At 31.6% G+C, this 25191-nt stretch overlaps 1 protein-coding gene across 3 annotated transcripts in view; it reads left to right on the forward strand.

Moving 5' to 3' along the window:
• LOC132723051 (neuropeptide prohormone-4-like) overlaps positions 1–25191 on the forward strand; it is a 64332-nt gene that overhangs the window by 35768 nt on the left and 3373 nt on the right. For all 3 annotated transcript variants that reach the window (XM_060707720.1, XM_060707719.1, XM_060707718.1), the window contains exons 3-4: positions 23036–23167; positions 24686–24799. In XM_060707720.1, coding sequence (XP_060563703.1) covers positions 23036–23167; positions 24686–24799 — 246 coding nt within the window. The remainder of the gene's footprint in view (positions 1–23035; positions 23168–24685; positions 24800–25191) is intronic.

Below are 25191 nucleotides of genomic sequence, written 5' to 3' on the forward strand. Positions count from 1 at the left end.
GACGGATGTGGAAACAAACTCTTGTTTTGGCTTCAACATAAATAATAAAATTCAACATAAAAAAAATGAAAATGGTTTTATTTAGAATTTAAAAAATATCAATGGCGGAGTTTAAGTACGTTCAACCATCTATGTGGCATTTATGTTCCATGTCATGAAAAGAGGAATGCTGACTCAAACTTTATTACCGAATGAGTGCACTGTAATTTTAGACGGCGAGTCTTAAATGCCTTTACTTTGATTATAACAGTGCTGTGGCAGGAATTGCATTTGAATACCTTATCAACATAATGATAAATTGTTTAGTCTCCAGAAGTTGAAGTCCGTCAACATTATGCTCAACAACTAAGTCAAACAAAAGCATGTCTGAGTATGTTTGATATTTAAAAAACACAATGTAATTTGTTCTTAAAATGAACGTTCTCTTCCTTGCAAAACGCCAGGTATTTCATATAATTTCTGTAATGCGGATGTTTCGCCTCTTCATACAAGATGTAAGAAGATATTTATTGAGGTCTACACAATAAAATGTCTTTTCTGAACTATAGTGTAGCAAGACAAGTTCAGTTCGACTTTAATACTATTCACATAAACTGGTTATCATGTACCTTTTTATAGTCAACGTTATCAGGTGGATGTATTTATCAGCGCTATTATATAATTGAGCCGGGCCATGACAAAACCAACATAATGCGTTTGCGACCATCCGCGCAGTCCGATCAGGATCCATGCTGTTCGCTTACAAACCCTATAACAAGTAGAGAAACTGATAGCAAACATCATGGATCCTGATCAGACTGCGCGGACGCGCAGACTGGTCTGGATCCATGCTGGTCGCAAAGGCATTATGTTGGTTTTGTCATGGCGCGGCTCATATATTTTTTTTCTAACCAAACTGATTGAAAAGAACAAACTTAAGCTGTCTGCAAAGGCACATCGAAGTGAAGATCAATAGGTAGGGCGCTGGACTGCGCATCGGGCGATCCGGGTTTGATCCCTAGAAGGCGCAGGTCACTTTTGTTGTGATTGATTATGAAATCATTTCTTTGGTTATTCGCATTGTACCTCTGCTCTGGCATGTACAAAAGTTTTCAGTTCCTTGCAAAAGTAAAAGCAATTAGTCCTGGTAAACTGCTTGACAGCCTTCCTATGTGGCTGAACTGAGCTATGGTAATTTAATTGTTGGTAACTGCCGTGATCCGGAGTGAAAGCTACCACCACCACATCGAAGTGTGTCCGTAAAATGTTTGTTACATGTAAAGATGAAACTCATAGCTAATATATGAGTAGCTACATACATTAATGATGACGTCTGACATTTATCTATGTATCGAAAGTTAAATATCTTTATCATCAAATTTATAATTCAGATTTTTAATTAGTTAAGTGGGCATTTTATTTCGATCTGATTAAATGTATATGCTGTTTATTTTCCTATACAGATGGTAAAAAGTTTGTATTATAACATAATAATCAGTTAAAGCATAATGAAAAAATATTTTCCTGCAAATATGAATTCAAACTTTGCAATTGATCGAGATCGCTTAATGTATTTGTGAGGATAAAGATTGGAAAGTTATCATGATAAAAAAATGATTCTATATAGAATAGTTTTTAATACCAACCAATAAGTTGCGGATTCGGTTTAATTTTACATGTACACGTGCGATTGATGGAAGCAAGTACAAGCTATCGTCCGCAGCCACCCCGCCAGCACCGACTCAAACAAACATTCTGCATGTTGAAATAGTAAAATTATGTTAAATTATTTCATTGAAATACCATTGACGCAAATGTATTGTAAAGTCTGAATAGTATTATACTAAATCAAAATTCTATTTTAACATTTCGCATCAATTGATTACGATTACCTAGATGTAAGGTCATAACCATTGGATGGTTTTAAACATTTGACCACTTTTAAGTATATTTTTTTCATTTAATGGGCCTCAGGAATGTACTCTAAGAACTTCACTTTAAGAACTTCACACTTTAAGGAAAAAAAATTGTAGTGTCGAAAGTGCCGTTTTTAGGTCTGCAAATTACAAATTTCAAGCAATAATGTAAAAAAAAACAATATCGTAAAAATTTGTTCAACATTTTTCAGTTGAAATAAAAAACGTTAAGTGAAAATTTTGCATGGGAGAATGTCATAAATTATAATTATCCTTGGAAACATTTTACTTCCTCTTTACGACATTGTACGATGATGATTCTCCTTTTTACTATATTAGCAAAAGGCAATGTTTCAACCGACGCGGCCAGCAATCCTTAGATTACTTGTCCGACGCGTTAATTACTCGGCCAAAATCGCCACGCAAAATGAGCTTTATTTGTGAGGGTTTTGATTAGTTTGTGTTCTATTTTTAGAGAAAAAAAAACTGTATATTTCGTATGAGATGTCGTGCTGCAAATAAAGCGTTTGCAAAGGAATAATATTTATCTAACTGACTTACAGCTATGCTCTGGATGAATATAATCACAATTTTAAGTCCCTATTCTGAACAGAAATCTGTTTGCGAATCAGAAGAATCTAAATTTTCATTCATAATTGCTCTCTGGGCGTCATCGCAGTTTTCAGATTTAATTAAATAATTGCATTGTTGTGAATGGATTTTAACTGTTGACAATTGATCTCTAAATTGTTTTGTTTCCTTCCAATACAACCAGAACACAATTTATTATCCGTTGAATTTTTATTGCATCTGAATTGCAGGATTAATTGATTTCTTTGCAAGATTTCTACAGAATTTCAATTTAATGCATAAAGCTGCTTAAATAAATTACAGAACGCTGATATTTTTTGTAAATAAAATTTAAGTGTTGAAATTTTTTAAGAAGATTCATTTAGTTATTTGATTTCTTCCAAGACTCATATGATAAGGGCGTCCACGTGTGTCTGGATTTTCATGTGAGGTTTGATATTGCAGGGTTGGTCGGGTTGTGAGGCTTCGTGGTTCTGCTCCCCCACGTTGATCTAACCTTTACACTGAGTAATTGCATTCAAAACCTGTTTGTTAACATTGTACAAAAAGAACACTTTTGTGATTTTAAGTTTCAAAACAATTAGAAGAACAATATTACCGGAAACTGTGTAAATGAGGGAATTAAAGATCGAAGAACAAATTCGTAAACAATTAATATTTCTCAATGTAAAACCTTCATTCATTTATCACAATCACAAAGGTGTTAAGTAAATACCTTTGTTTTTTAAAATCTAGAATAATATGAGTTTTATCTTTTTTTAAAAATATTTTTCACAATGTTAAATATTGTAGAATTACCAATGACGAATCAACTCTGAAAACGAACTTGTGGTATTATGTGTGTCTCTCTGTTAACGTTTCAGAAATTCAGAAAAAAAGAAGTTTTATTGAAATTCTAATAAGCATTACTTTTTCAAGCTTTTGTATCCTTAAAAGCATGTCATACTTAATCAATGTTCGCAGACAATTATTCTGCATTTAGCAAGCTAAATGCTAAATGCAATGCCCATTATTTAATATTCCCAGATGTGAAATAAAACACTGACTGGCATTTGAATTTAACTTCAGTATGTCAATACAACTAGGTTTATTGTATACATCCTATATTAGCTTCTAATTGTGTTTTCTAGTATATGATATAAGATATGTCGACAAATTCGTGCTCAGCATTTTTAAACGCTTTAACTTTAACCGTTTATTTATGTGTGTTCGTTGTAACTGAGTAAAAACCATGATAGCCTTATCATGCCAGTTTGAAATTCTTACTGTCAAATACTTATAAATTTGCTATTTGCAAATAGTATCTCTTTCTGGTGTTAAAGCTTGTATAGTGTATATTGCAAGTCCCAAAAGTTTTATAATAACTGGATGGACTATAGTGTACCCATTTAAATAAATGAATTGAAAATTTTAAAGACAAATATTCAAATGATTGGGAAGCGTTTTGATTGTCTTTGTTTTTAGACAAAATTTGTATGTGTTAACCTTTGTCTGCGCTACCAAGTCAAATATATATGACCCGCGTCACGACAAAACCAACATAGTGGGTTTGCGACCAGCATGGATCCAGACCATCCTGCGCATCCGCGCAGTCTGATCAGGATCTATGCTGTTCGCTATCAGCTTCTCTACTTGTTATAGAGTTTGTAAGCGAACAGCATGGATCCTGATCAGACTGCGCGGATGCGCAAGCTGGTCTGGATCCATGCTGGTCGCAAACGCATTACGTTGGTTTTGTCATGGCGTGGCTCATTTATCAATTTGAAGTATAAAATTAAAGTACTAATGATATAGAGACGTAAGGACTTTTAAAATTTTGTTTCAAAAATTGACAAAAAATAGGTGCTTAATTCACGTGAAAAGTCTGATATCTTGAAATTATGTGACATTTTTTTTAAGGTAGACCTCAATAAGATCTAATTAATATTTTGTGTGTCCTATTGCGCAATGTCACTTTTGTCTGACAGTTTTGACGTCATTTCCGTGTATTAACTGCGTATCCAATCAGAACGAGACAATTATGTCAAACAGACGTTGACGTAACTTCCGTTTAATGGCAGGGAGTCTTTTCGTTTAGTTTCTTGCCTTCATGTCACTTCCGTTTGTTTACAGCATTTTCTAGGAGCCCACCAAATCAGTTGATTAATTTTTACTTCCGTTTATAGACCCTTTCATTTAAGCGATAACAGTCAGAGAAGGGTTACTTCCCTTACCGGATGTGACGTAAATGGGGGATAAAACTATGCATGCCGCATAGAAAGTTAGCTTATTGAAAAGTTAAATACGTAATACTGATTGTTCAGTTATGAATATAACATGTAAAAATTTACGCATGCATACATAAATTCAATATCAAGACAATAGAAAAAAATACAAAAGCAAAGATTGAGATTAATTCTCGCTAACCACAGATTTATAAATCTCCATGTCGCAACGGAGTGAAACAGCGAAATTTCAAAGTGAATATTTCTATTAGATCTAGATTTTCTCAAATGCCAGGATAAAAAGCTAGTAACTTAATCAAATTTAATATTTCACAAACACCTATACACACCGAAATTGCCTATTATAAATTTAAATGGCCATTTTCTAGTTTTCTGTGTTATTTTCTGTCATTTAGAAAATTCTGGCGTATTTGTGACAAACCTGAAAACACGGATTTATATTACATTAGTAATATAAATCCGTGTTGAAAATAAGATTGCCAATGTATTTTAATGATTGTTTTTCAAGCTTTAATAGAACAATAACAGAATGCATTATGTCAATACTTACTGATTCTTTTTCATTACGCCGTATAAAAAATATTTCAAAGAACCAGTGAAGGATTTAATTTTATAAATATTCAGGAAAGAACGAAAACCATGTGGCATTGACTTTTATAACTTTAGATTCGCAACAGACGATAATAAGATAATTTTGATATTAAAATTCTATTCTTTAAAGACCTTTTCCCAGCAATTTATTTCATAGATAAATAGATGTGTATATATAAGCGCCACTGGGCCGTAACTTATTAATTAAAAGGGCAATTGCGGACAATATGATAATTAAAAGGGTACATATGTCGTATATACAAGCGGCACTTGGCTGTGATATCATAAATCACCAGGGTGCATTTTTTAGAGTTATAACATTACATCAGATTACGTCACTTTTGTTAGTTGTCAAAATATTTATGGTCCGAATTTTGTTATGGATCATCCTAGGGACTTAATTGGTCATGCCTTACTGATTTGATACTCGATCCAGAGTCCTACCAACTGTCACAGTCAAATATACGTAAAATTATAATTCAGTTAATAATAAAGTAAACTTGTTTTTGTTGTTTTTTTGTGCTTTTTAAAATATTTGATAGGCAGAGTATGAATTAAAAAGTATCCAGTTGAAAATATTACTTTACCAGCTTGAATAATATTTGTGTGATGTACGATTTTTTGAGAGTGCATTTTTGCCGACACAAATAGTATACAGTCCTGTACATTCAAAAGAATTTTTATTTTTTATGCCTTTACATTTTTTTTTTAAATTACATAGATTGATTTTGTTTTCTTTTCTTTGTCTTAGTAATGCTTAAATCAAAATTATTTTAATAAACCAGTATCTTGCAATTAAATATTACGCAGCCGTTTTTCGAAACTACAGAATCTTTACATTTTTGAAACTCAAAATATCTTTTGGGTATTTTATATTAGCAGAGACCTAGATACATTATTTATATCTCTGGTATTAGCAAGATAGTACGATTTAACTGCCTGGTAAAGTTTTCATTATTAAGAATCAAACGAAAATGGTAAGATCATGATCAGTTACCCAGGGATATGGTCTACTATTAAAACAAATCGTTAACCATATTATATAGTAAACATATTTATTCATTTCACCATCCTTTTTATATAATATCTTATTTAATTACACAAAATTTTGGCAATTTCAATCTGCCAATCTTAAAAGAGAAAGGTTTAAGATCTTTATATCCCTCTATTATTATACTAAATCGTATCGGCATCGTATCCCCCAATGACGTCATCCAAGGGCGACAACTTGAATACGGTCTTAAATGAAAGGGTCTATATGCCAAGTGTCCTTCCGTTAAATACTTTTAGAATTTCTGTTTATAAAATAAATGTTGAATTTTCCTTAACTACTTATTACTGTTGTATTACATTGTTATATCAGAGGGAAATGCAAGTTCTCGAATTGAAAACAACATAAACCCGTTTTCCTGTTAAGCCCTTTATTGTTAGCCATGCCAATAGTTGTGATTTCAATTAATTGCAAATAACACCTCTGTATTCCCAAGTTAGTCTTCTCGGGCACTCCTGTTCCTGATTGGCAATGCTACCTTTGACACTTTTAAATAATTAAAATATCTCCTCAAATGCCGGAAAGAAGAAGTACCGGATCACTACACTTATTTCCCAGATACAAACATTTACTTTTGATGCATTTATATAAAAAACATTCAGTTTTATTTCTACATTTATCTATAGGCTTATTTATAAATATATGCTTCTTCTTTTTTGCTTCCTAAGTAATTCTTAAGTTGTTTTTTTTTGCGAATAGCAAAAGAGATAATTAAATGGCCTAAGATTTCAAGAAAAAGTTATATGTGACAAGCTAAAGGAAAATTTGGACATGTTCCAACGTTTGTGACGAAAAACATGTGAATATTGTGAAATGCCTTTTTTTCCAGAATCAATCTATGTATGATTTACCGATTAAAAATGTTTTAATTTCATAGTTCGTAAACAAATCTTTTGTTTCTTTTAAAGTATGTTTTACTTAAAATCAGTTTTCGTTTGTGAACGTCGCCTTGCCTTGTTGATCCTTGGCCTGCCATTTGTAACGTGTTGATATGGTAACGTGTCGAAACTTCATCTGATTTCGGCTAGTATTGGATGGTGAACTACAATTTCAAATTTCCATACATCTCACATAATCTAATTTCAATGTGTGGGCGGTGATATAAGGTGATTTGTGAAATCGTTGAGGCAAATGTAGATTGATTGGGGATAACGAGATAAAAAAAAACTTAAAACACTGATTTTTATCATCATTATTTTAACAAAATACATGAAATTTCTTTCTGGATTATAAGTTGACAGGTACAATTGAATTCACATTTCTGTACCATTATACATGTATATTTAGAACTGTCTGTCCAGAGTGTCAATAAAATTGTCAAACTGGTAAGTGTTAATTATAATAATTACATTTCGCGGGGGGGGGGGGGGGGGAGAATCTATGGTTAGATAGAAATTCATAAGCTCTAAAGTGAGTTCAGGACGTGAAATTACAAATTAATTTTTCCTCAAAATTTTAATAGCTATGCTGAATGAATAATTGAACTGTATTAAAAAAAATGAATTAAAGGAGAAAATGAATTAAAAGGAAATAAATGTGAATAATTTTTATTTTACACATGTACAAAGGAAATATTGTTGCCTTTAATTGTTTAACCTTTATGCGACCCATGTATGTCATGGGCTAAATCTAATATTGAAGAAGTTGATGTCCACGCCTTTTGTTTTTTGTTGTAAATATAACTTATTATGTATTGATTTACCATAGATTATGCAAAAAAAAACCCGGTAAAATCACATCGGTAAAAAGGGTTAATTTTCAAATCAAAATTCAAATGATTACAATTCCTGTACTCTTTAACATTCGATTAATATGAAGCAAACGTATTTTGTTTTTGCTAGCTTTTAAAAGTACAAACGATTCAAAACGTTATAATTTTATACCACGCAGACCAACCATTACGAAACAAAGTGACGGAACGATCAATTAAAAACCAATGTAGAAAATATAACACAATACACGTGTGCTACTTCCGATTTGATTAAGCAATCTCACCTGAAATTTCCTGCTCAAATAGATGTACGTATTTCTATACAATAGAGAGAATTAATAGACGAAATTGTCATCAATGGAAGCAATTACTACCTGACGATTCGCACCATTATAGAAGATTTTATTTTGAAATGTGTGTCCAGTGGTAAACATTGTACACGTACTTTGTCTATTGTGCTTACACGCTATAGAAAACAGTTATTGGCTCTACAATTGATTCAAGAATGCTTTGCGAAACACAGTTGCCTTAGTCTATTCAATTTAAAGTTATTTTAGTTCGAATGTGTTAGCTTGAATCCGTTCCGGGAACAAAAGAATTAAGCAATGAATGCAGTTTCTTGCTCAAGGAAATTACGACTTGCCCCTGACAGGGTTTGAACACACGCGGTCAGCAGTCTTTAGATTACTAGTCCGACGCGTTAGCCATAGTTGTTTTAAAGTTGACAAAATTGACCGCTCCAGTTAAAAAGGTATATATCATAGTAAAACCAGCTAACAATTTAAGTTTGCAAATCATTGTAATCATTGCTATCCAGCTAGCTTACGGAACGTCAGTGGTTCTACTCAGGTGCCCGTTCGAGCCTGAAAAAATGCACGGAGGGACACCTTAGGTCTTCCTCCACCAGTAAAGCTGGAACGTCTCCAAATGGCCTATACTGTGTCGGTGTGACGTAAAACACAAATCAAATCAAACCAAATCAAACTATTGTAACGCTTCTTCTAACTAAATGCAGATGAAATACTTGTTTTACATGTAATTTACCGGTACTTGCCGCTCCTTTATGAGTTGTCCAACTGTAATTGTTATACAATGAATATATATATACAAACTGATGTCACGTTAACTTCGTTGTTTTAATTATTATCCAGATTTGACCACAAGCAACTATTTGAGAAAAAGATTTGATTTCGTTATTGCATTGTTTTGTAATTTCTGCCCGAACGATATTTGTTTAAATGATATTAAAAACTAGTTATTTGTTTTCATTTCCACCACATTCAAACAATTTGCTAAAATACCAAGCAATATGAAAAGCAGTGGTATTACTTTTATTGAAGTCAGCTTCAATTTCGCCACACAGTTTTGTTAGTTTTGTATTTGCAGACAGCATTTTTAATATTATTATGTTTGCGGAGTGATTTCCATGCGGATTAAATTTACGCTTCGACTGAAAATTATACCGTTCCCTTATGTTTATTCTAACACAGCTTGGTCAGGTTGCTATGATTTTAATGTGATTTAATATTTTGATTAATTTTGTGTCTGATACTCTAAAACATTGGTTGGAAAGAAATGGATGCTACAACTGCATTACTTCAACACCTTCTAGCTGACAATAATTTGGATATTAATTATTTATTGATTTGGTACAACAAAACTTAATCAATAAAAAAACAACATACACAAGTAAGCTCATTCATCAAAGACCAATACATTTTGCATTGATGCATGCGTATGTCGATACCAGACCGATGTTTACATGTATTTATGTATTTAATATATAGCGTTTCTCAAGATGAATTTAAGAGAAAATAAAGCAGGATTGTTAAGTGACCTAAAGTAAAACTAGAAATCAAAGACCCTTATTTTGATTGGACACAATGGGTTTTATTATCAAACCAAGGTAGATAATGTCAGATATATGTGTATTTTTAACGTAAAGTTTAATTTTCGGCTAAAGTATAAATATAAAGATATGATCAATATGGAAGAATATACAGTAAATTATTGTATGGCAAAATGTTGCTGTTGCATTTGATGAACACATTATGCATAAATATCCTATATTGAGACTTCATCGGACTTTCAAATGGTAATATAATGACAGCTTTATAGAACTGTTATATAATTTGTCCTTCGCCAGACACTATTCATTGCCAAACAATTCTCTATAATAGTCAATATCTCGCAGTTAAGCATTGCAAAGGAATAAATGAGCAACACGGCAGACATTCAGATATATTTTATATTACTAAATTTCTTTACGAAAGCTTTGTATAGAAAATATATATTACAGGACATTGGCATAAGAAGAATGGCTTACAAATGTTGGTTCAATGGTAGATTTAGATATATTTTACAAATAAAACTACATTAAATTGCAAACGTTTTCTCATATATTTGTCTATGTTTCCACATGGTATATCATCGATAGATCCCTACTCTGACGTTTAACAACAATAGAGTAATAACCACAAACATGGACATGTGATCTTTGTTAACAAGTATGATGAAATTTTTATTGTAGCCATTTATCTAGACAGGTCAGGGATCTATGCGTTTTGTATCATAGACAGTTAATTACAACTTTATCAGATAGAATATCGTAAATTAAAAGACATTTTATATTTATTGTCAATAATTTAAAAGGATTTTGTCTTTGGTGTCTATAAGTGTCAAGCTAATTTCGCTGCATACCGTCTGCGTATTAAAAACAATACTCTTTTGGAAAGGTCAACATGTCTGGGATTCCCAACCATTTAGTTTCATTGAGATTTCTCATTACCAAGACGTTCCTTGTGGCTTAAAAATGTAAACAGCATCTTATCGTACGTGATTGTTTCCAAGACAATAGGATTCTTTTTTTTTACTGTAGGAACTTGATGCTTTGACAAATAACCACTTGCTGTCAGCTTTCAACCCTCTGATTGCTTCATTAGCCTCTGTGCGAAAGTAAATACCATTGGAAGCTGTTGTTCCTAATGTCTCCAAAAGTCTCTGAAAATAAATGTCGGTTATGTCTTTGTTTTTATTTCATTAGCATCACGAGCTTGTTTTGTCGTTAATTTGTATTGTCACACTGTAACAGATCAATATTCAGATTTCCAAATAAAGTGTCAGTAATTTATGATCGTGCTTAATTATGAAACCTTATTTCATTACACTATTTTTGCCGAGACTCTTTGAATTTTAATGCAATTGGCATGTTTTCGTAAAACAGCGGAAAATAGTTAAATTAATTTAATGATATTATTTAGATTGGCAAACTTCTGCACAAATTGAACACTTTTAATTACTCTGTCGATTTTACAGCTCTATTCAAGCTAAAATTACGGCACGCTTGTAAATAAACCGTTGTGAAATATGGCTCGAATAATGCAAATTTAATAATAAGAGTAATATATTACCACGGTGCGTTGCCTTAAAAATTAATTACCTAACTTCATGATTTTGTTCTTAACGTACTAATTGCATATAATATATAAGAATACAAGAAAAGTTAATATTACGTATTAAGCGCATTTGTGTTGTAATGACATGATTAGAAATAATTTGTCATTAGATGCATTGTAAGAGCAAACATGCAAATGCTAGGTAATCCATGCAAACGCTAGAATATCATTGCATACTCCAAGATCATTATGCAAGCGCTAGGTTAACAATGCAAACGCTAAGAAAAGCCATGCACATGTTATGATTACTATACATTCACTAGGTTAACCATGCAAACGCTAGAATAACCTTTTGCATATGCTATTATAACCATGCAAACGCTAGATTTACCATGCAAACGCTAGACTAATAGTGTAAACACTATCATAACCATAAAACGCTAGAAAATATGTTAACGCTAAACTAACCATTCAAACGCTAGAAAAACTATGCACATGGTAAGATAACCGTGCAAACGCAATAATTACCATGTAAACATTAGAATAACCATACAAACGGAAAATTTTTCATATGAAAGCTAAATTAAAAATGCAAACGCTATGAAAACCATGCAAACGCAAAGTTAAAATGCTAGCCTACCTAAGAAAGCAAACCTAGCGCAGCCAACAACCTAGCAGAATCTTAACCAAAGCAAACGCTATCATTACCTTCTTGTAGATAACAATACATCGTGGAAATTCTAGCACAAGAAAATAATCAATCAAACAACAAACAGCATGCTGACCTTGTTCTTACTGTTGCGTGTGTCTATCTGCAAATATTTACAGGCACTTTCTCCTGTATTTACTTATCTGGATATATTTTATTATCAGCAAAAAGCTGGCGGAAACACGCTTGAGACTTTAAGTGCCTTGCTTGTAAGGTGAAAATAGTATTTTTTCTTAATTTCTTTCGTTTTTTCTTTCGAACCGAAATATATTTGTTAAAAAGTGGTATATATAATTTTATGTAATGAAATCATATGAAGACTATAACAGAATCCTTATAATTGTCTTTGGAAAATTAATTCTTATAGATTAAGTCATAAGTAGTCGCAGACAATATGCTAAAGCTACATCAATATTTTATCAAGATTTAAATTAAATGGTGTAAACATTTTATTAGTTCGTTAACTTTTTTTTAATTTAAAAGTAAACATTTTATGCAGTTTTTGTCATGAGTAGATGTTTCTTTCTTTCTTTTTGTTGTTGTTGTTTTCATTTTTTCCCGTTTTCTCTTGTATTCTTGTATCGTTATTTTGACTTTACAATGTCTACAAGCACGTGTCAGATATAATTTGCACTAAGGGGAGGGGGCGGGGGTGTTGGTTTTACGGCGCACCAACACTGTTAAGGTCATATATGTATTGCAATTATGTGGTTTCTGGAAAGAATGCAAATCGACATTCTCTTTATATGAAGATAATCGAAATAAAGATATGATATATTGATGACGTCACAATCTATGTAATTTCAATTATCTATGCGTATTGAAGTGGATAAAGACGAGATTAGGTGATATCACAGTTTTCTTCAGGCTTTTATACAATACCCGAGGCAGATGAATACCCCTACAGCTTTACTGGCCTGATTATGTTTCCAATGAATTATACCTGATCTAGCTATTCAATTAACAAGCAATATTGCAAAGTTATATGACAATTTGCTTCCAGGCATGATGCTTATGATTATACACATAGCAAATACGTACCTTGTATGACATGCGTATGATGACATAGATACGAGAGTATGTGTGCTCCGTACTTTCACATCAGATATATTTTCCATTAGACAATGTTACAATTTTTCATTTGTTAAAGATGCCATGCTGAATGGATTTGTTGACATAGAATAACGAAAAAAAGTATCATTTCTTTCCAAATTAAGACTTCTCAAAACCATCTATGTCTGTCGAGCGCCACCTCTCAATAACCAAGGTATTTGAGCCGCGTCATGTCAAAACTTAGTACATAGTGCGTTTGAAAAAAACGTTTAAAAAGTAAAGAAACTGATAGCGAACAGCATGGATCCTGATCAGACTGCGCGGATGCGCAGGCTGGTCTGGATCCATGCTGGTCGCAAATCCATTATGTTGGTTTTGTCGTGACGCGACTCATTCGTCTCCCATGGGACTTGCTCAAATAGGATTTTCAAGTCACTGAGGAATTTAGAAATGTCGACAATAGCTTCAAAAGTATTGAATAGGTATCGTCATATTTTAAGTGTGACTTTCTCATGAGTTGGATGTAGCTGCCTCCACATACCATACAATACGTTATCAACACAATTTAGGTCATATGGCTCCGAAACAGGAAAGATGATTTTGGCTTACCTCGGGTGTTACAAACATAAAGCAACACCAGGGGTCAAAACCTCCTAACCTGCTGAAGCTTAGTGATGTATAGACTACAGTAATTCGAACTCATTTAGCTGCCTCTTACTTTCACGCAGGTATAAACATTGACTACAATTCTGATGCTTCAACCATTAAAAGCCACCTCTCAGCCACAAGGTGTAACACATAATCATAAATCATATCGAAATTGAAATGTTTAGTATTAATGTGAAAGCTAATTGTTCAAATCACTAGAATTACCTGGATCAATTATTTAACAATCAGTCGGGATCAATCAATTAGAATTCAAAGAAATACATGTATCTGTTTCCGATTGGTGTAGTCTGTTTTTGAATGAATATGTATACATGGCGTGACACAGAATTGTTGCTAAATTGATATTAATTGATAAGTGACAGGTATTCACCCAGAACAATTAATACCTGCTGATTCATGGCCTCATTGTTAAAATTGAAAAATAATATATGCACACCAGGGAGTTGAGATTGATTTTTTTACAATAAAATTTGCTTTATTCAATATATATAATCTAATAAATCTTTGGCATTATCATGATTTCACAATTACTTGAAAAATGGTTCAATATATCAAAACTTGATATATTTTTTATAATTATTTGCAAACATACTCGTATATATAATGCTACAACAAAATCAGATATGTGCCTTAAAGATTAAAAAAAAATTAGATTCATTATAGAATTTGCATTTTTAGGGGTAAGTGATGATCTCTGAATATATTTTTAATTTCTAATTCTATTTTTACATTATGATATCTGTGCGTGAACTTATATCGACGATATACTTTTTTCGAATTTCGGCATTAACCTCCCTTTTCTGAACTAATTCACTGCCACTTAATTTAAAAGTTGCATATACGTTAACAGAATGCTATACATTACTATCAAATAATTTCGTGATAAACTATCCTCCAATTTGATATTCTGCAAGATTTTCTGTCGATGAGCATCTAACAATTTTCCTTCCGTATCATCACATGTGCACAAGACCGGCTGTATGGTTTCTCCAATTATGTAAATGGGTTGACAGTTCCAATGATTGTAAAACGTCATATTCATTCCACAACGTTAGATTGAATTATCAAATTGAATGTTCCGAGACAGTTCTGAAAACTGTTGAGTGCATTAGAACATTTTCCCCGAGATGAAGTATCCTTTGCGTCAAAAGAATCGGCCAACAGATCCGGAATTTAAGCGTCGATTTTAATGAATTGTTGATGAGGACAAACATTATTCACAAAGCAGATGCAAGGTTTCTTTCTCTTTATACAAAGGAGATGACCTTTTTTTGTGCCTGTAAAACGAGTATGTTATAGCGATGTTCGTGAACAAATAGATTACAAATTTGAAATAAAATATGATTTTAATTTAAGGAGTTTCAATAATTGTAGCAAAAGAAATTAAAATACATTTTAAGTAAAGGTAATACGTTAAAGACACATTTTCAACAACACTCAATTGTTTTATAAGCTGATAAAGTTCAGAAAGACATAAACAATGCTAAGAATTTATGATAAATTTGATATCTTACATTACAGCCCATCAGGAGGCGATGCAATAACGATCTTTAGCGGTCTTCTCTTCTTTTATGTTCAAGGAAATTTAAATTAAAATATATGGCCATGCGCCAGTTGGCATTTCTTTGTCATTTGAAAGCCGCCACATAACCTGAACTACTTAGACAAAACAAGTTCATAAATAGTCCTACGTTTTTGCCTTTGATCTTCATGTTCATGTCACGACATTTCCATTGTACGTTTACACCAATAAGGTCCTAAATAGTTTCCTAAGGACCAGTTTTAATAGTGAACAGTATTGGAATACGTTATTTAATAATAGGGTTAAAAAATAGTTCTGTTTCACGTTAATAATATATACTAGTATATAAATATGTTTGTCGCACACAACACAACTAGAATAACTTGTTAATATAACAATAATTTGAGTATGTATTAGATAATATGAGATGTAGGAGTGAAAATCGTGTCATTGAGAATGTCATACGTTCATCATATATAGTTCATTGTTTATGATGTAAATGATATTCAATTGTGCTAAAAATGAAACGAGCTTGTACATGTATATCAAAATACAACTGTATTGTGTATCGTATAATTAAGGGCAATGTTATATACACTTATGAAATCGGCTTAAATAGTCAGCACTTCATTTATTTGCATTATATTCACCTCGAAAAGGAGGAGTGATTCCAATTCAAAAAAGAGAAAGAAAGTACATGTATTACATGTATTACAATGCATTTGTTGATAATACAGCATTCGTATCAATTACGTATGACAATATATGTTATTGTGCACGTTTGTAACCTCACTTTTCAATGGATTATCGAGACCTTTATATAATCTTATATACACTCCTAGTTGCTCTTGTTATACACGTATATTACTAAATAATAATAAATATGTAGTTGAAAAAATGTCTTACCGCTATTTAACTATTTTTGCAAACTTTTAAACTCATTGATAAGCATAAAACTCGTATATTAAAAAGCTAATATATTGAGTTTATATGTTCAATCGTTTAAAAAAACTGATGACGTAGCGGTCACCATTTAAAACCAAAATTGCAACTTGACATAATGTTTTAAAAGACTTAATTCTTAATATATATTATACAATTTGACTATTTGTCTAAATCACTAACTGATAATTAAGCAATGTTTAAACAATTCTTAATTTATGGTATTGCGTATTTTCAAAGGAATCTGTTCAATCGTTTTTCATTTATAGTACAGCCTCTGTCAAGCGGCCATCTAAACAGTTTTAAACAACATCAAATACATATAATAGGAATCCCTAAAGAAAGTCCAAAACGACAAAATTGAAAATATTGCGGCTCGGTTTTTGATTGAGCCTGTTAATTGACGGTACTATCAAGTGCAAAGTGCAAATTACTCCCCCAGCACCGGTTACGGCAGACTCACTAACATTTTACTCAAAGTAAGAACAATAAAATTAACCTCTGTTAAGCAAATGCCTCTCAGTAGCAACCAAATTATACATTTCCGAAAGGATGAAGCTCTTCAAGGTTGCACTGCAGTTCTTCCTAAATGTCATCAAAAGATGTTTATTAGATTTAATATATACTTTTGTATAAACTTCATCTCGAGTTTTAATCGTCTGAAATGTGATCGTATGTACACGATACCAGAACATCGACTCAACATTAATGTCATGTACGTGCACTTTCCAATAAGATACGTCAAATATTTACATATAATCTGAGCAAACAGTTGTTCATTACAATTTATTGGATGAAATCAGACGCCTCTATGTTTAATTGAATATGTCAAAATCAAAATAAATACCCTTACAGATAAACTATGTTTGCTATTTTCATAAAGTGTCTATTTTTGATACATTGTATGTCTAGGTTATTTTCAATGGAATATTTTATTCATCGATTTTGATCTTTTATAAACACAATACCCCGTTCAAATTTCATTATTTGTATCTCCGATTTCAAAAACTAATCTGATTTGTATTTGATTTAATCATATCTATGATACTCGCACTTTATTTGACCTTAAATCAAACGGAAAGCAAAAGTACACTTATACTGATTCTTCGATATAATATAGAGTCGTTTGTTGATAATCACTTTTAGCTTTATATTTTATGTATTTTGTTTCGGTTTGATTTATAGCGTTGTTATATTAACATACATTTAGGCGTATAATCTTTTAGTTTTAGTCAATATATCTTGAAGACAGCTTTGAATAAAGTTATCGATTTCATGTACACGTTTGTACAAAATAACACAATACATGTACAATACAATATAATACAATGCATTGCAATACAATACAAAACAATACCTTATTATAGGCATTTTTGCATGATGAGTATATTCTTAGAATAAGGATAATCCAAAGTACGATCATAGTTCAACTTTAGATAACATCCAACATAGTTATTATTTTTACTATTATTATTATTTTTATTATTATTATTATTACTATTATCATTATTATTATTATTATTATTATTATAATTTCTGTTTCAAGTAATGCCACATTTTCTTTATCGACAATTTATTCAAACCTGGATGTTAAAAAATGAATTCATGTCACATTAATTTGAATGTTTTCTGACAACAAACCTATTGTTTTTTGTTTACCAGTTGTATTTCGTATCAAGGCTATTAATTAACTGTAACAAAGCCTCATTATATATCGATATTATTTTATGTACATAGTAATTAATTATTGTTCATCAAAGACGGGTTGCGAGTAGGTAAAGTTATGTGTTACAACAAATGTATATAAAAATAACATTTTTATGTTCATTATTAAATTTCTTTTTTCCTCAATTACTCTTTTTTGCCTTATCTGTAGTAAAGACTAATCCGTGTTGGTTTTTTGAGAATATGTCACGAGTACCACTGCTACAATAAACAAAAAACAAAAAAAATGTTTGACAGTTATGCTCTTTGTCAGGATTTCTCAATAAATACTACCACATTCATTCAAATAAATGAGGTCTATTAACCAATACTTTGTCATAAATATAGGTATATTATATTCATTGATTAAAACGGTTTGCGAATGGAAAGTATAAAGCAAAATTGCTTTCATCGGCCTCATTGGAATTCATTAATTATAACAATTATTGACTAACTTCGTCTGGCGCCTTCACTCCTTCATCATGCACGTAACACTATTATATTCTTTCAGATGATGCCTTTTTCTAAACAAAACAATTAACCGCTTCTTTAAGGTGTATTAAATCATTTAAAAATAAATTTTCAACAGTCTTCTTAATTTGGAAATAAAAACAGAAAACGCTGATATTATCAGCGTCTGGAGACAGTTATCTTTCTTATTTCCAACACACCACGTCTTTGCAACGGAATTTGCTATACCTCTTTAATTATATTTTCTATCTACAATACATTCCATTATTGCGCCCTCACATGTCAGATATCGTGTTGCGTTTTCGGGATTATTACGTCAATACTGATTATATAGCAAGTCTAGATTTTCATCATTAGTTGCTCTTAGTAGGAATCCCCTAAGGCTAATTAACGGCGATTCAGTGACGGCATCAAATAAAATATGCATTTGTGTTTCTTCGGTATTCCGTTCACTCACGAAAAGATAGAGACGGTATGCCAACTTGAAGGCGATAAAAGAAGGTTATGACCACCTTGAGAATGCTAAACTGAGACGTGGATGATGTAGGGACTTTACTATTGATAAGAAAATATCATTCGAATTTGTCAATTGTTTTATATGTGTGTACTATTGCTACTAAATAAGATCTATAATTAGAAGGCGAATCTGGAGCAGTAAATAATGTATAGGTGTGTGGGAGTGGTTATCTATTGTTATTTTAGATGAATTGCCGTGAATATATAATGAAATATATACCGACATGGATATAAAAATAAGAAATAAATCTTGTTTTTTTTGCAGTCATTGACATTGTAACAAACAACGTTTGTACTTTAAAAGTTCCTGTAACACAATTTTTTTATGGTTTTATATCATAAATATGCATATATTCTAATGATTACATATTATGTGCACACATATTTGCAGTGCATATTTTACATATTCTTCGATGTGTGACAATTGTTTTACAGGCATAATTATATACATATATAAAATTTCACTTAAGTGTGGTAACAACTTCAATAACAACATGCAGGATCTTTTTGGAATCACTATTAAAAAAGAATGGCATTAAAACACACAGTGTGTCAAATTCTATTACTAAAACAAAGTGATTCATAAACCTAGTTTTCTTGAATTTTCAATATTTGAATAGTCGTTCCCATGTAATTAATTGACAAACCATATCGGATATTTCTGTTTGATTCTGAATAATATACCTCATATTAAAAAGAAATTTATTTAAAACTGTCCCACTAATTGAGTCATATTGAATAATGTATTGATATTTTTCTATCAGTGAATCGATTAATAAAGAGTTATTGATATTGATAATAACTTGATAGATTCAAAAACCTCTACGATTAATTAGATTGATTTTCAGCAAATGTTATTATGATTAAAACACCGTGCATCTAGATTTGTGCTATTTTCTGATAGAAATAATAATAAAAACTATATTCAAGAGTACAAATTAAATTTAATTTAGCTTAACATTAACACTAATGTAAGCGTCGAACGTACATAAAACATGATATTACAGTAATCAAAATGTATGAATAACTTTGCTTAGAAAAAAGCATATTGTTTATTACAAAATGGTACAACCTTACTCATGATTGCAAAACATAAACGCATTGCATAAGTCATTGGATCAAATATTTACAATAAAAAAGATGCAATGCTATGCATTAAAAACATATACTTTTTAAAAAAAAGAAAGTTCAACACATCAAAGTGAACATTTTCGTTGTATTTTGTTTACTTTGAAGTGTGAACATGTAGCGTAAAACAATCTCTTATATTGAATATCTGTCATTTATTAATAAACATGGTATAAAAGTGAACTCCGCCGTAAAATATCTTGACTCAGTGTCATATAAAATCAGTTTTTTTTCTTTAACACCTATCAAATGAATCATTCATGTTTTGTATGGTTGGAAACATTTGATTGAAAAGCATGTAAATAAAAGTTTCAAATGGACTGAAATACAACGCTAAATTAAATGTTAAGTATTACCGTTGATTGTTCACGACCGATAATCGATGCTATCAATGCTTCTATCGAGGTATTTGAACATTTTAGCGAGCTTCAATTCTCCGGGGGAGTAATAAGTTATATCAAATTGTCGCCGTTTAATTTGAACGAATTCACCCGTTCAGTAATTGTATTTTCTATGTTTCCATTCCGATAGCTATCGGCATTCAGCAAACAATAACCTAACGATCTTATTATGTAATAGAGCAGGCTAGAGTACAATTTTGAGCAAGATAAGAGGGCTGTTTGAAAAGAGTAAATTTCACATCATTAGATAAATGTAACCTCGATGTGAATACTTAATGGACTGCTGCCTTCAAAGATATGACAAATGCAATTCAAGGCGCACCTGATCAGGTTAATGAATAGAAATAATCAATTTGCTGGCATTAACTTCAATCAATTAAGTTTACTCTAAAGTATTATTTAATTATCTGAGACGCAAAGGTTTCAGGCTGTAGTGCAACTTTATATTTACTTAAACGCTCTTGGGAAGACTGCAGTCAATTTAAGAAGAAAATCGTTTCTTTTATTCAGACAAACATGATTTGTCATTAATATTTTATTTATCTCTTAAAAGGAAACAATGTATCCATTTCAGATCAACGTATGCATGTTATTAATTATTGGTTGTTGAAATAAATAAATAAAGAAAGAAAAGATAGAGATATCTATAATTAAATATAAAAAAACATAAGACAAATTAAAATATACGAATATGGATATTATTTAACAAACTTATGCAAATTCATTCTGATAGTTAAACCACATTAGCATTCACAGGCAGTAAAACCATTTAAGTATTTTTGCTTCTTGTAAGTTGGTTAAATACGGATATAACTGAAAGTTGCAATTATTATAATGTATTATAATGCAATAAAAAAAGAAATAAATAGTAAACACATTGTGAATAATAAATTATTGTTAAATACTCATTTTACAAAATTGGATGCAGTGGTGGTGCTAGGGGGACTTTATTGACCATTGGCCACTGCAAGTCTTTACATTTTCATTAGTTCCACTTTTCGCTTTTTCTTAGTATAGAAGAATTGTAAGCTTATATGTTATAGGTTGTTGACATCAAACCGCTAGTCCCTCACCGCTACGAGTCCTAATCCCGACATGGTCTTTGGAATCTTAAAAGTGGGGAAGCTAGCGAGCTAGCTTATAAAAAGTCGGTGGTTCTACTCGGGTGCCCGTTTGTGCCTGAGATAGTACAATAAGGGGCATCCGAGGTATTCCTCCTTCTGGAAGTCACCATATGATTTTTAATGTGTTTGTGATGCGTAAAACTTCACGAACAATGTATAGCCGTCCAATCTATTTTAAACGACGAAATCTGAAGTTTTTGAGACCGTAAATTAGATATAGTTTCATCAATTGTTTTCTCTTAACCTTTAGCAGATACTATTGGACATTTTATCTATTCCAGACATCTGTAATTTCACGTCTATTGATGATATGTCACTATTTTTAATCTTCTTAGCGGTTCAGCTATAATATTCATCATGGAGGATTACACATTTGCTCAGGCGTAATGGTTGTTTTAACTATAATGATCCATCTCTTTGGGAAAATTTATATTTTCAGTCAAAGCGTTGAAATCTTTGATTTATTCTTTAGCATTGGACCAAATTTGTTTCAAGTCTTATTAGTGAAAGAAACGTTTGGCAACACGGATGCATATTTTTTTTGCAAAAAGCTTTAAATTAAAGCAATTACACTTCCTTAAAGTAAAGAAAAACGGAATCCCTAAAGACGATAAAATAAATTATGTTGCAAGTTTGGTTTGATTGAGCCTGTTTTTAGACCGTACTGGAAAATACAAGTTACCGTCCACGCCCCCTTTCACCGGCTGAAGAAGAATTCAACATATAAACACGAAAATTGTGAACTTTTTAATTTAGTAACAAAAGATTTGCTCATACGGCGGTTATCATGTTAATAATTTGTCCACGTAAACAGTACAAATAAGCGGTTCTTACAATTAATTTATCCTTTTTTCTATTTGATTCCCTTTCTTTTTTTGTATTGTGTATTATAACTTTTTTTACATTTAATGTAAGGCCGTTTCTCTATCATTCACTAATTTTAAACACCATTGATGATGTTTGAAAAATGAACTGGGAATATTTTAAGCATGTTTTTATCAAGCATTCCGCATTGAAATATTAAAACTCCTGACATTATTTCCATCATGTTATTCAATCATAAAAAACAATTATATGTATAAAAACTGACGGAAGTTATCAAAACTTAATACTCAAACATAGAAGTAACAACATGATTTAGAGGTTTTCCTTACATTTGTCGTTTAAATAGTTGATAAAGGGCTTAACCGTTACTGATGCAGAATAAATACATGTCAAAATCATCTTTAAAGAGGCCAGGTTATGTCTTGGTAGATCTGGCAATGGACGTATGGATTTTCTTATAATAAATTGCCATGTTAAAGACGAATTCTTCATTTAAAGTTCCTCTATTTCAGGTAATCCTTGTCCAGCATGGAAACCATTCTTATGCCAGTCGTCACAAGCATGTATAGCTTTAGACACCGTTTGTGACGGTCACCCCGATTGTCCCGACCATTTTGATGAAGATGAAGAACTCTGCAATGCAAGTAAGTGACTAACATACCTCTTATTGATGCCGTTCTAGTTGGTTTTGCGATTCGTCGGTGAAATAAATTTGTTCTTACGACTGTTTGTGTTTTATTGATGGAACAAGACAGAGATAGATATCTCTTTATGCAGACTTTGTGTTCAGTAATGATTTGAACAAATAAGTACCTGCAAAAATCGATTCGAGAAATGTCAGTTTCCTATGCATAAGGTTTAAATATAAGTTTATAAACCTTACATAGTTTCGTCAAATGTCAATATCATATGCATTTGGTTAGGTTCAAACTTAAGTTTATAAACCCTTTGATCTTGGCGCATGTAACAGGTTGATCATTTCAAAAATGTCATTATTACTGATATTGCACGATAAAAATACATTGCACTATGCGCCTGTTCGAACAATTCATGCATGTCTAAACAGCAAAACTTACCCAGACGTATTGTATTATCGCTGACATTTGCGCCTGAATTTTTTGCATAAATCTGAGAGTTTGTCTTATTCAGAATATACGTTAGAAAGTGTTCCATAGATTCATTAAACTAAATGGAAATTGTAACAGTGGTAAATGTATTGATGGCAGTGTGAACATTTGAACTTCACTAATCAATTTCCATCCATGCACATGGGAATTAATTTCTGTGTATAAATTACTATTACACTAATTGATAAAGTGTTTCTGCTAACGAGGCTGCGATAATTCACCGCACATGAGTACGGCAAATTAAATGTCACAATTTGCCAATGAATACATTTCATAAAGTATATCAGATGTTAAAATGATTGTATCATTTTAATATACTATAAAACATCATACACCAAAATACACTATATCGGTCTTCAAGATGATAATTTACATACAATATTGTTTATAGAAATCATCTCCCTATTCACGGTATAATAAATGTTTTAATATTGTTGATGATGACCATTATTTTAATACATATTATGATGTTATGGTGATAAAACCAAGCACAAAACTAGAGTCATGACTGTCTGTACGCCATTGTGAAAGAAAACAGAAATTTAACTTACACGAAATTTCCTGTTATCTTTTGAAATGTTCAATAAAGTGTTTTACAAAAAACGCCAGATTTTTTTTAAGAAAATCCGAACGAACATAATAGACTAGCTTTAAGATTGACAATATTAGGCCTTTGATAAAATCTTTTTTGGAATAAGCTTTGACTTTGTTTTACTGAAAAAAGGAAAATCTAGTGAATAATGCATCTCGTCACCAAGACTATTAAATTGGCATAACGGGCACTTGCGGAATATATGCCCGAGTCCAGGGAAGCCTATACGATTTAAAGTTTTGTGTTCGTTTTTTTATTTTTCACACAAACGCAAAGGGCTGTTATCTATATAACGCGTACGCCTTTTATTTTAAGTGTAATGTACGAGTTATGTAGCAATGGCTATATATTACAAATTAAATAAGGAAAGCCGGACATTATCGCGAAGCCTTTATTTAATTTTCGTGTAATAGAACAATTATCGAAATTCTGTTTTGTTGCAGGAAAACGACCTCCAGTTGAAACTATATTTAAATTTCTCGAGCGAAACCGTAAATGGATGAAACAGAAGCTATTCAGTGGTGCAGACTTGGAGTTGGTTGCCCATTCACTTGCAGGTAAGAGTCAAACCTTAATTCATTCTTAACCTGTTTGAAGTAAAAGTAATTGGTCTTTGCCACCAGTACAAAACCAGACTAACGTGCATATCAGTGTACAGTCTGTTTAGGCTTTATATGTCCGGTAGCTCAATTGTGGTATTGCTACTGTAACATTGAAATTGGTGAATTTTCAAAACCATTGCACAGTTTTCCGATGTTAAGTATTGAAATTAGTTCCCATTTAACCGTTTAAGAAATACAACGTATAGAATAAGGTAATTCAAAGCTTTGCTAAAATGCATCTTACAGTATATTAGAACTGTCTTTTTCTAATTTGCTGCCTTGAACGTGCAAACCATGTTTTGTGCTGAAAATTAATTCATGCGCGTACCAAAAAATTTAATATACTA

This window comes from Ruditapes philippinarum, unplaced genomic scaffold (genome assembly GCF_026571515.1).
Source record: "Ruditapes philippinarum isolate M1 unplaced genomic scaffold, ASM2657151v2 ctg60_1_1_1_1, whole genome shotgun sequence".
Classification (NCBI taxonomy): Eukaryota; Metazoa; Mollusca; class Bivalvia; order Venerida; family Veneridae; genus Ruditapes; species Ruditapes philippinarum.